Source organism: Bos javanicus, chromosome 5 (assembly GCF_032452875.1).
Source record: "Bos javanicus breed banteng chromosome 5, ARS-OSU_banteng_1.0, whole genome shotgun sequence".
NCBI lineage: Eukaryota > Metazoa > Chordata > Mammalia > Artiodactyla > Bovidae > Bos > Bos javanicus.
In genome coordinates this window covers 39,655,252-39,668,835 of record NC_083872.1, presented here as the reverse complement: position 1 = coordinate 39,668,835, position 13,584 = coordinate 39,655,252, and the positions used below count along the sequence as shown (strand labels likewise).

The 13,584-nt window shown below is 37.9% G+C and overlaps 1 protein-coding gene across 2 annotated transcripts in view; it reads left to right on the top strand.

Annotated features, from left to right (window-relative positions):
* PDZRN4 (PDZ domain containing ring finger 4) overlaps positions 1 to 13,584 on the top strand; it is a 428,685-nt gene that overhangs the window by 411,743 nt on the left and 3,358 nt on the right. For both annotated transcript variants that reach the window (XM_061416434.1, XM_061416435.1), the window contains 2 exons: positions 6,485 to 6,586; positions 11,065 to 11,181. In XM_061416434.1, the coding sequence (XP_061272418.1) occupies positions 6,485 to 6,586; positions 11,065 to 11,181 (219 nt within the window). The remainder of the gene's footprint in view (positions 1 to 6,484; positions 6,587 to 11,064; positions 11,182 to 13,584) is intronic.

Below are 13,584 nucleotides of genomic sequence, written 5' to 3'. Positions count from 1 at the left end.
ATAGAATTCTCCAGACAAGAATACTGGAGTGGGTTCCTGTTCAGTTCAGTTACTCAGTTGTGTCCGACTCTTTGCGACCCTGTGGACTGCAGCCTGTCAGGCTCCGCTGTCCATGGAATTTTTTCAGGCAAGAATACTGGTTTGAGTTACCATTTCCTCCTCTAAGGACTAGAGTAGGTAACCATTTCTTTCTCCAGGAGATCTTCCTGACCCAGGGATAGAACCCTGGTCTCCTGCATTGCAGGTAGATTTTTTACCATCTGAACGACCAGGGAAGCAGATCACACCTGTAAAACAGGAAGGAGGACTCAAATGACACATTGAAGAAGTTACCACCTGTTGATATATTCTGTAAAACTTTTAGTTGTTATATCTATCATTCCCATTTCTCCTTCTTAGATATGAACCCCTGAAAAATATTTCTTTTGATTCAATACATTTGGATTCAACACTCTACCTGGAACCAGGGCTTTAAAATAAACAAGCTGCCATGGCAGCCTTTGGGGAACTCCCTGTGTAATTGGGAAGACAGCTGCAAACACAGATGATGACAGCACAATGTGGCATTGTTGTGAGAAAGCTGTGCCATACCAGAGGGCTGGCCTACTCAGCCTTCTGCTGTTTCCTTTACTTTCTTTAGGGGGACACTCACCAAATCACACCCCTTCTCCATACTCCTTCCCTGCTCCAGTGAGAGGCCACAGAACTCCTTTTTCATCAGGGACCCTCTACTAAAGCTCCAATTAGGAAAGAATTGGAGATTATTCATGGTCCCACTAGTTCTCAGGAAACTTCAAGAATATATCATTTCAACTTTAGTGAGCTCCTTTGTGATTAAACAAAATAGGATATGTCCATCACTGGATAATTCAGGGGCAGGAAAAGTGAATCAAGAAGACTTAGTCTTGTCTGCTACTCTATTTTCAATATCTCTTTCACACATATGAATAAATGAGGGGATGAAACACAGATATTCAGTAGAGTGCCAGAATAGATGGAGGAGTAAAGCTTTAACTATGTATCCTCATTAATAAAAAGCATAGTATTTTAGTGTGCCATTTGGATAATGAAGCTTCAAAAATATTTCGTTAGTATTTGACTTATGAATCATTTTAAATGTGTTGTTTACTTTGTTAATATCTTCAATTAAGTCAACTGAAAAGAATGTAACCTTCCTTTGATGCTGAGGGTCACATCATACCCAGCTCTCACCACCCAATGCTAAAATGGAGTAAAATGCTCAGTGACTGAAAGGTCTGGAAGATTGTGTGCCCTGATATTAAGTGACCCTAGTGAAGTCGTGAAGTCGCTCAGTCATGTCCGATTCTTTGCGACCCCATGGACTGTAGCCTATCAGGCTCCTCCGTCAATGGGATTTTCCAGGCAAGAGTGCTGGAGTGGGTTGCCATTTCCTTCTCCAGGGGATGTTCCCGACCCAGGAATCGAACCCGGGTCTCCTGCACTGCAGGCAGACGCTTTACCGTCTGAGCCATTGGCTACTTTTTCTGTGTTTTGTCATTTTCCTCCTGCTGTTACCAGCTGTCACTTTTTCCTTTCACCTACTCACCACACCCCATATTCACTACTGCAGCCTCACGGACTCCCTGCCTAGTTTCTAGCTCACCACATCCCAAATACAGTTAGTAAAATACAGTTAGATACACAATACACAAATACAATTAGTGAAATGGCACCTGTTAGTTCTGCAGGTAGACTTCAACAGTTGTACAGTACCTGTGTTTCCATAGTTGCATACCACATGTTCTGACGCTTCCTTATTTTTGGCTATATTGTGGGCAGTTAAAGTTATCAGATAAAAATTTTTCTGGATAATAAGGCATTCCGTAATGGAGCTGGTTCATTGAAACAGCAGCAGGATTGATAAAGTGCTGTGGTTTGCCTGATTAGTTTATATTCAGTGACAAATATGTCACATCTAATGAGTAAATACCTGTCACGTTAAAAAGCCTAGAATTCAGTTCTATCTGCACACACAGGAAACAAAGAGTCTTAAGAGTGATAGTAAAATTATATTAAAGAAAACCGTGACAAAATTGTACTCATAGACAAATAGCTCCTGTGTGGCTGGTAAGGAGATTATGGGATACACTGTAATGAACAATTAATGACTCCTTTCCCAGGGAGAAGAGAGTAGCAGAAAGAGAGGATATCTTCTCATCCTTTAGCTTTCCTGGCTGGCTTTGATTTGAATGAATCTTGTTGAAGCAATTGTGATTTTAATTTCCTGTTCACAATGACCTAAGTATAGTACCTCTATGGCTCTGCCCTCATTGTGTGGCTAAAATTTTCTAACTGTAGTGCTCAGTGGACATGTTAGAGGACCTTCCTCAGTGGCACCACACACACACATGGGTATTCACACACTATTGATAGAAGGTAGGGATCATACAGAAGAGAAACTATGACCCAGCTTCATGAGAACATATTCTAGCTCTCATGTGGTTTTTTTTTTTTTCCTCTGCAAGTGCTTGACAGTCTATTTGCTGTGCTATGGCTACAAACTGGTTGTATCAGACATGTTCCCAGGAATTAATATGGGGAAGTCCTTTAACAAAATTGCAGTGCTGAGCCAGAGAGAAAAATTAAAGACACATACATGATTGACTATCTAAAGGAAACAGTGTTCTATTCTCACATTCTCTTTGGCATTGTAAGCATATAGTATTCCATGTAAGTATATATTTTTCTAATCTTGGCCAGAAAAGTCAGTCATGTTTCTAAGGATTATTCCCTGACAAAACCCTGCAAAAGCGCAACAAAACAGTGGAACAGTAAGACCTCTAATCAGTTCTTTCCTTCTCTGCCCTAAACTAGTCCTTAGCATTTCTTCCTACTCTTACTTGCTTTTTTTGGATAACTATTTTCCTGCTGTTTCTATTTGTTTCACCTCTGTATCTCTATGCTTCCTTTGCCTTCTTTTTCACAGTGAAATATCAATACATTTGACATAAATCTTTCCTCTTTTGCTTAGATTTTTGGGTTTTCAAATAAGAAATTCTACCACCTATAGTTCGTTGAATGCCAAAAACTTTAGTTGCCTATCTGCCCATGGTACACTGACATGAAAAACCTAAAAATTGTCATATTTAAACAAAAACGAAGCTATATGAAGACACTTCTAGACTTCTAAGTTTTTACACACATTCACATACCAAGTTACTTCAGTCATGTCTGACTCTTTGCTGCCCTATAGACTATAGCCTGTCAGGCTCCTTTGTCCATGGGGTTCTCCAGGCAAGAATACTGGAGTGGGTTGCCATATCCTCCTCCAGGGGATCTTCCTGACCCAGGGATTGAACACTCATCTCTTATGTCTCCTGCATTGGTAGGGAGGTTCTTTACTACTAGTGCCACCTGAGAAGCCACACACACACACACACACACACACACACATACACACTCATAGGCATGTACAGGAGATTAGGCCTGAAGTGGGGTTTTGGCTGATTTCTCTTTGTAATTGCCACAATTCTCTTCTAAGCCAAGATAATATCCATTTTTAAACTAATGTTTACATATGCCCATGCACAGAGAATGAGACAGATATATTATCTAGCAGGTTTTTTTTTTTTTAATTTATAACAAAGTTACATATTGCCTTCTTCCTCTCTTTTTTCCTGTCTATTGTCTTGAAATGGAAGTCTTTCATTAAATAGTGATGACTCCATTCCTCATCTATGTCCTCCCTTTGTTTCTGGCTCCTTCACTCTTTCTGTCTGCATGGTGTTTCCAGACATAGGAAGCTGTTTTCCCACAAGCAATCCTTCAGCTATGAGCCATCATTCAGGAAACAAAGCAAATGAAGGTGGAAAGCTCTGTTTCCATTCCTCAAGTATTTTCATTTCATGAGAAGAGTCTTTGATGAAACCTATGGCTGCATTTTTTGTCTCAATATCAATCTGAGTATCAAACTAATATTCCAAGTACAATGGAATCTACTAACCCGGTGGCTCAGGTGATGTTTATTTTAAAAAAGAAATAAAAATTACATGTTAAAGCCTGTTTTCTGTGGCAAATTTATTTCACTCCACCTATGATTCTGGATGTAAACTGTTTCTACAATATATGATCTGTCCTCCCAAAATAAGGACATAATGCCCAGACTGAAGATCATAGCTCTGGTCATTATGAGTTCACAGAGGAGATAGAAAAATAAAGGAAATCAAACTCAGCCATAGTGTTTCTTGACCTTCTAAGAATTAAAAATACATATGAGATAGATATATCATAAGCTAGAACCATGTTTACTATTGTGGATTTCATTGTTATGCATGAATTTTAATATAGTTGCTTTGTTTAGAAGAAGATTAAAATATAAATAATCATAGTAATAATAGCAACAATAGCATTAATAGTAATATATACCAACCTTGTGCACTTTCTGTATACAAGTCACTTATTTAAACCTTTTACATATATTAGCCCATTTAATCCTGTAACGGCCCTCTGAGAGAGGCACTATTATCTGCATTTTAATAGAGAAAAACATAATAGTAACATTAACATGAATGAAGAGTGTTTAGATTAATGGTAAGTAAAATTTACATGAAGAATTTGGAAGTGAGAAAAAGTGAGAACTGCATTTCAAATTTTTCATAAAAGTTTAACATAAATTGTGTGAGATCATCCAACTCATTCTCCTTAGGATCAATGTGCCTACAGAAGAGAGAACAAGAAAGACCAGATGCAGAAGAAAGATGGACACATAGATGTACCACAGATATACTACAAGAATTACTATGAAAGGGGTGCAAGCCCTCAAAACTCAAAGAAAGTAAAACTTTTCATATTATTATTTTTAAACTACACACAGGTGGGAGGAGTAATCCTCCACTGCCAATTTATGTTAAAGGAATAAAGGAAATTTATTTAAAGGAAAAAAGGCCTTGGACCCAGTACAGAAATAGCTTTTCAGATATATATTTACAAAAAAAAGGAAAACTACAACATATCCTTCTGGGTCATTAGTCCCCAATTTGGAATAAAAGTTTTGTTTTGTTTTTTTCTAATTTGATAAATTTTATTTGGAAATTGCAAAAAGAAAAGAAAATAGATTTGAAAGTTATAAAAGCTGAATTTCCTGTCCACACACACAAGTGAAAAACTGAGGAGCTATTCATTTGATTACAGTAAGAAAATACAGCATGTGGTTGTGTGATTTTTCCCTCCTTTGACTATTATTGTCTGCTTCCTTCATACTAAATATGAGTCTATAAGGATCATTGATTGTGGTGCACAGATGAGATTCCTGAGCTTGTCTTCAGATAATTATGTCTGTCTTCATGAGTCAGCCAGAATCCCAGAGACCCACAAGGAGAAAACCTCAGGAGTCTACTTCATGCTTTTAAGAAGAAATTCTCAATGAAAGATGTTAATTATTGAAAACAGTGGTCACTGCAGCCACATTTTGTTTAATTTATTGACATAATTAATACTTATTTTAGATAGAATTGCTTGACCTCTTCAATTGAAATTTCTTTCTACTTTCTTTGATTATGTGTTATGGGTCAAAAATCTCATTGTCTCTATGGAATAGAATGATTAATAAAGTAAAAGAAATTTATAAAGGGCAAATAAAAATACATCAATAAGAGCTAAATACCTTTGAACATGAAAATGTAGTTTAAAATGCAAATTTTAGGAACCTTATTTTCTCTGTAGCACTTAGGAAAAAAAATGGTACATTTCAAACACTACTGGAATCTATTGTTTTTAATAAAAAATTTACTTAAGTTTTCCTTTCATTAAGCATTCCTATTAAAGAAAGCATTTAAGTTTTTAAATTTAAGTATACTTAAGAGTTGAACCTTATTTCATTAGTTTTGTTGTTTTAGAGAAGCAGATAAATCTGAGAAAGGAGCTGGGAGTAGACGAGGATGTTACCGATAAGCTTGTTCTCGTTTGATTAGTTAAGCATCAAAAGATATCCGGAGAGTGATTTGGGGCAACTGAGTCAGACCCACATGCAAATATGAGATGATTAAATGAAAATGCAGGCAGCAGCGGCCGGGAGCATCACCCGGTGAGAGATAACAGGGCGGCTCTCTAATTGGCTCCCAGCAAGCGCGCAGGATGACGGATTTCAGTTGTGGTATTGCTGGGCCTGCTCTCCCCAGCACCATTATCTCAGAGTGACACTTCCATTACTCTGAGCGGAGAAAGATGAACGTCACCTGTCAGGGGCTGGTTAATTGTGTTGCTAGATGTATGTTGCCAGGGCGCAGGTTGGACATTTATGAACATAACTGCTTCCTCTGATGTCCGCCATCCTTCAGGGATCGATATGGCTCTTACAGTAAGCGCGTAATTGAGTGAAGGCACTTACCACCGAGGGGCTGAAGACGAGCCCACTGTGTGAGCTTCATTGTCCATACATTTACCATAAATGAGCTGATATTTGCCATTTATTGTGTGCAGCATTGTGGAAATGGAAACTAATGCGCCACTTTCATTTGTTTTCTAGATAAATGGGGAAGACGTCCAGGATCGCGAGGCGGCGGTGGCCCAGCTGTCTAGCGATGAGTGCAGGAGAATCCTGCTGCTGGTCGCAAGGCCAGAGAGTCAGGTCAGAATACAGAGCAAAAGCCTTGGGCTGAACCGTAGGTTCATTGTCTGCTATTCCACATCAGATCAGTGCCACAGTTATTTGTAAAACCAGGCACACAAAATAGAATCCAGTCATCATTCCCAATTTGCCAACCTTATTAAAACAGTTATAAGACTCCTTAATACTGCTCCACATAAAGGCAGCTAAACAACTTATTTTTTAAAAGAAACACAAAATTGAATAATTACTCTGTCCTTCCACTTGCCAGTTATTTAAAATTAATTCATAAATGAAAAATGATTGACTTTATGTGATATTTAATTCTGTGTGCATCCCTGCTTTAGGTTGTCATCTAAAAATACTTAATTGGCATATTAAGGTATCTTAAAAGAATCTCTAATGAGAGAAACATTAGCATATCTTGCTATCAACTCAAATCTTTTTAGAGTGCCTTTATCAGATAAAAGACATTAGGTAGCATGATGTGGTTCCACATATAGTAGATGAATTTTTTCCAAGGTTAGCATGACAGACACATCTGTCTGGCCAAAACCAAAAACTGATAGCTTCTAAGGAATTTTTTTATATCTTTACAGAGGGAGATGTCATGAAAGTAAAGGAGAGGTAATGGTGGAAGAAAAGTACTATCGGTACTTCTTTTTATGTCCTTTTTATCCCCCACCGCAATGCAGAAAGGACCTTACATTGTCACCATTCTATCCTTCTGTCAGTAGTTTGAGTGAAGTTGGTTATATCACCATTTGTCTTTTAGGTTATTGATCTGATATTTTTCAGACTCAGTAACTACATCCTATCTATAAATTACATTGAGTAAGTGTATTTCAGTGTCAGACTGAATCCTGACTCGAATATAGTGGTTATAAAAGATCACCCTTTCCGCATATATTTCCTTTATGCCCTTGACCATTCTAAATGGTTCCCATAAAGCCTTCCATAGCCCAGGGCAGACTGAAGTTGCACACCTGAGGTCCTGGGAGTGGGGTTGGACAGGCTGCAACTGGCTGGGCTGCCTATGTGAGAGTGAATTATTAAAATACGTATGAAATTGCACTAATTACCTGGACATTTGGCAAACCAGTTAATCTCAATGACCCCATTTTCTTGAAAAAGAATAAAGAGGCTAAAAATACATATTAGTGAAATTAATGGTAAATTGAAAAGAGCTGAATAGTCACCCTTTGTAGAAAAGATACTTTGACTTTATCCTGTGGTTTCCCTAACCTTTCCATGTAACTTCTAGACAACCTCATTAATTTAGAATTAAAGCATTTCCTTTACTATGCCATGTAACAGCTGTAATGTACTGTGGAAAGAATAGAAGTTAATAACATAAGACCAGATCCTGTTAATCTTTGATAGCATAAATATTCTCAGTAGAACCAGTGGTGTTTTTGAATAACTGACTATACTCCTAACCCAAGAGTTCATGTTGGAGTATGAATTTTCAAACAATACTTTCCACAATTGATAAAAGATGGTCATCTGACTCTGAAGGATACCATCCTGTCTGACAAAAGTAAGATCTTCCTTAGCCCCTTGATCCTGAAGAAGTCATAATGATACTGGAATGAAGCTGATTGCCTTTAGAAAATCAGATTTCTAGAAAAATAAGGAAAGAAAATGCATTGTAACACCATACTTAAAAATGTAATTTAAGCATTACATGCTATAAGGTGGCAAACGTAACACAAAACAAAACTTGTATTCATGTCACCATATTTTCCCATCAGTTTCAATATGTTTCATTATTGCATTTTTGTGCGTATATTTTATTTAGGAAGAGTAGAAGTTTATGTGTTGTTTTTCTAGCCTTTTAAAAATAATGTTTCAAATAGTCTCAGAAATGATCTACAGAGTTGCTGGGGGCAGTATTGTGCAACCGTGCAATATTTTAAAATAACTCATTTCTTCCATTCCCTGTCAACGTCAACTTACTTTCATTTTCTGCCCATTTTCTTCCTTGGACCATTAAAGATATTACTGTTTTGCCCTATTCCTCTTGGGACACTGGATGAGAACAGGCTCTTGCAAGAACTGTAGAGAACTTTTGAGACAGTGCAGGTTGTTCCTTTCTTTGAGATACCACATGTGATCCTCTGCGGTGCAGACAGATCCCCTTGTATAATTATGACTATGCTCAGCTCCAGGGAAAAGTTGGTCTGCCAGAGCACTGGACTCAGACTGCCATATTTATGCCAGTCTGCCACATAATGGGAAATGTGACAGGGAAAGGTGAGCCAGAAGAATCTCTCCTGACTTAGTGTGCTGTGTATCCCTCCAGCCTAGAGGGACACCTTATCAAAGCAGACGGACACTAACTACCCATGGCAACTCAGGGATCTGTGGGTTAGATAACAAGATAAGGGTTATAGGGAACTGTTAATTTCTATCATTTGTTCTCTTTGTCTTCCCCACCCCTTCATTTCAATTTCAAAAGATTCTGTTCTATCATTCACTGTATCAATGTTGGCAAATATTTTGTTTTGACCTGATTAAAGAAACATTCCTTGGTATGCTTATAAAAAATAAACAGTTCTAGCTTTAAGTAATTTCTTTTGGAGTCTGGCATTTGCAACTTCATGAAACTTAAAAGGGATTTAAAAAAAATATAAAACTTGAACAATTATGAATTGAACTGAATTTAAATTTTTAGCCAGCTTAATTTTCATAGCTCATCTGCATATCAAAGTCACTGGGGTGGAACTTGGTCAAGTTATTCAGGCCAAATTGAAATAAATGAGGATGAATAAATGCATTGATGCTTTTGGCCCAGGCAAGTTTGAGATAATTTAAGGTCTAGATAGACTTCAGTAAATAAAAAAGAAACCTATGATTGCCTTATTTTAATGAATATGATGTATATACCCTAATGCCTCTTCTGATGTAATTTAATGTTTTCTCAGGGATTCCCAGGTGACTCAGTGATAAATAAAAAAAATCTGTCTACCAATGCAGAAGACACGGGAGATCCCTTGGAGGAGGGCATGGCAACCCACTCCAGTATTCTTACCGAGAAAATCCCATAGATAGAGAAGCCCGGCAGGCTACAGTCCGTGGGGGTCACAAAGAGCTGGACACAACTGAGCATGCAGACAGGTTTATTTGTGTTTAAGTTTTAGAAGTTCAGCTGTCTTAAAGACAAGCTTATTTTATGTGTTTGCTTGGTGCTTAAGCATTAGTCTGGTAGTGAAAACATCTCCCACTCTTGTTAATTTTGACTCACTAGAAAACTGCTGTTCCATTGTAACACAGAGTAAAGAAAAACTTTGACAATTATTCAGTTAATTCAATCAGTATAGACAGCTAATTTATGTAATCCAGCTCCAAAATGGCAACCCACTCCAGTACTCTTGCCTGGAAAATCCCATGGATGGAGGACCCTGGTAGGCTGCAGTCCATGGGGTCGCTGAGTCGGACACGACTGAGCAGTTTCACTTTCACTTTTCACTTTCCACTTTCATGCACTGGAGAAGGAAATGGCAACCCACTCCAGTGTTCTTGCCTGGAGAATCCCAGGGACGGGGGAGCCTGGTGGGCTGCTGTCTATGGGGTCGCACAGAGTCGGACACGACTGAAGCAACTCAGCAGCAGCAGCAGCTCCAAAAACCCACTTTGAGGCAAATTATCTGTATTGACTGTCAACACTTATCATATTAACAAGATAACCACGAGTTTTCCACTTCCCTTTGTATTAAGAAGCCAAAAGGATTTGCTTGGTTTAGTTTGTGTAAGACTCCCACAAGAATACCTGCCTTCAGCACCCACAGACAAAACCCTGCATGCTTCACACTGCTCCCTCACCCTTATATGCAACATGTAAGCTCTTTTTCCTTGGAACTGGATCTGAGAAATGAATCACAATAGTTATACCATAGCGTCACTTTGTTTTTGAGAATAACTTGGAATTTTCCTTTTTTTCAGATAAAATAAATGTGGATATTTGTGGCAAGGAGCCATCTTGTTAACTTGAAAGTCATCCACCTCAAAATCAAAAACAGAGTGAGAGTAGCTCGTGCGTGCGTGTGTGTGTGTGTGTGTGTGTGTTGAGAGGGGCACTTTGTGTGGAGTTGCTTTGAGGTTGTTGCTAAGGAAAAAGGCCCTATTGTCTCATAGCCCTATTAGTACCACTGCAGTTCTTTAGCACGGGGACTGTTGGAGGTAATGAGCATGACAGCTGTGGATTATGCAGCATGCTTTTCATACATTTTGAAAGACAGTAATGTTCTGTGCTGTGAGATCTACTCAGTTACGAGAGAAAATCTGTAGTTCTGTTTTAGGAAAAGATAAAAAGCATAAGAGCCCAATTTTTTGTTATCACCTTTTCTTCCTTCTGAGAGGTGAACTATAGGAGGCTGGTATTTTGAAGAGAATCATTATGATAAAAGGAACTAGTCAGGCATCACCATTTAAGTTTACCCTATTTTAGCATGAGTCCTCACTAACAGAATATAATATACTAATGTATTCTTATGTAGGTGGATGAAGGCTGGCTGGAAGATGAAAGGAATGAATTATTAGAGGAGTTAAACTTGGCGATGTTGGAAGAACAGCATAATGAAGCGATGCAGCGCACTGCTGATGAGGTGGAGCAGGTAGGACCACGATCTGAACTCCATCATTGGAAATGATGCTATTCTTCCTTAAATGCATAATCTTAAATGAAAATTTTTTAAAAAAAATCAAAAAGTTTTAGTGAACATCTCTGTGATGGTAATTTCTGAAGGCAAAAGATCATCTCAAATGAAGCGGAGGAAATAAATTTTTTCTATTAAGACTATTTTTAGTTTGGGAAGCTTAGGGACCATTATGGAGGGCACAGTAGGCTTCAGGTGCTGACTCAGGTACTGTTCAATGTAATTCAGAAATTTAATAGTAAAAATATATTTTGCCTCTCAGTACACCAGCCGGAGATAAACTATATCTCATGAAGTAACCCCTCCTCCCCAAAAAGTAATTTTTTTTTATTTTAAAATATCAATGTAGATATTTGAATATCTACTTGAGGAAGATGATGACATGATTAAGCCACTGATCTTATTTGGATATTTGGTATCATGATTACACTGAATTACGAGTAGTTAGACGAGATTATTGACATCATTTTGCCTTAAGGTCACATATTCATTCAACAAAAAATTCTGAGCCCCTGATATACTTCAAGTACCACATTTGATCCTGAGAATACAAACAAAATGAGCAAAATTTAATGCATAACTGGTGAATAATCAAAGTGTAGTTTGTGGCAAACTGAGCCTTAGGAATCTTTTCATTTTTGTTTTCATTGTTTTTTACTAGATAAAATTAAGATCAATATAGCCTAGATTTTTTATGTCAGATTCATGTCATTCATTTCCCTGATATAATTGTATTAACACTTCTGCTCTCTATCTGCTGATTGTTTAATTATCATCCTATTCTCAACATTAATTGTTAACTCACCGTAAAAGATTATTATTTTAAAACGTCCTGACAGTTAGGCTTAGGAACATAAAACACAAACGTCCTATCACTTTACCAAACTGAATGATGAGATACGGTGACACGCTGACATCCCATAACAGAGGGGTGTGTGTGTGTGTGTGTGTGCATACACTAATAATTAGGTTGCAAACTACAGTTGACAGAACCATGTGTGCTCACCATGGGTACTCAGTGGCCACCTCACAAACAGTAGTTCATGCTCAAAAGCAATGCTGCTACTGTAGTGATTGCTTTTCAATATAAAGAGGACAGATTGAAATTTTTATGTATGACTTCAACACTGGCCACAAATAAAGATATCTTTTGGTGGCAGCTGCTGGTTATGAGGAAGAAAGTCCTTGCTCCAGGCTTTTTCTCTCTTAGAGACAAAATGTGACCTGATACAGATTTGACAGGAGGATGTTGGAATAAAGAAAGAAGGGAGAAATCCTTTCCAGGTGAAGTGATATGGTGTCAGATGCTGCCTACTCATCAGACGTAATACAAATGCTAGGTCTTTTGAGGTAACACAAGGTGTCCCTGAGGTTAGATTTTCACTGTGTAGAAATTTTTCTTCACCATAAGACTGAAAAATGATGAGAAATACAGAAACCTTTAAAAGTCCTTTGCCCTTATAAACAATAATACTACTTTAGAAATGTCTTGGTAGAAACATTGCCTGTCACTATGATAATTCCATAGGGAAATGATAAATTATAGAGTAGCATTATATCAGAAACCAGGAATTTTAGTTTTGAGAATAGAAAACTCTTTTTATTTTCACATGTGCTCATAAACCAGTAACGAAAGAGAAATGCAATTTAAAATTTCATATCCATATATAAAAGCTAAAATATACATCCATCTGAAAGTTTCACCTTACATGCTCTCCTTGGTCCTGTGACTGCTGTTGACACACATTTTGTGAACAAATTTGTCTATCATTTATACTCCATAAGAAAAATATCACCTTCTTATATTTTTCAGCTTACTCTTACACAGGAGAAAATATAAGTATTGTGGTATACAAACTAAACTGTCCAATATCAGTAATACCCTCTGGGGATTTTATAGGGATTCCTTGGTGGCTCAGATGGTAAGGAATCTGCCTGCAATGTGGGAGGTCCGGGTTTGATCCCTGGGTTGGGAAGATTCACCGGAGAAGGAAATGGCAACACACTCCAATATTTTTGCCTGGGGGTTTTATGGTACAGTGTGCAAATGTTACCACATTTGATGTCGCTGTCACCTTATAGCAAGGAATATAGAGATTTATCAAGTTTTCTTTCTATTGTTAGTTACAATTACTTATGTATGTTCGCTCACTAAGTCGCATCAGTTATATCCTACTCTGTGCAACCCTGTGGACTGAAGCCTGCCAGGCTCCTCTGTCCATGGGATTCTCCAGACAAGAATACTGAAGTGGGTGGCCATGCCCTCCTCCAGGGGAGCTTCCTGACCCATGAATCAAAGCCACATCTCTTACATCTAGCTGCATTGGCAAGCGGGTTCTTTACCACTAGTGCCTTATGTAT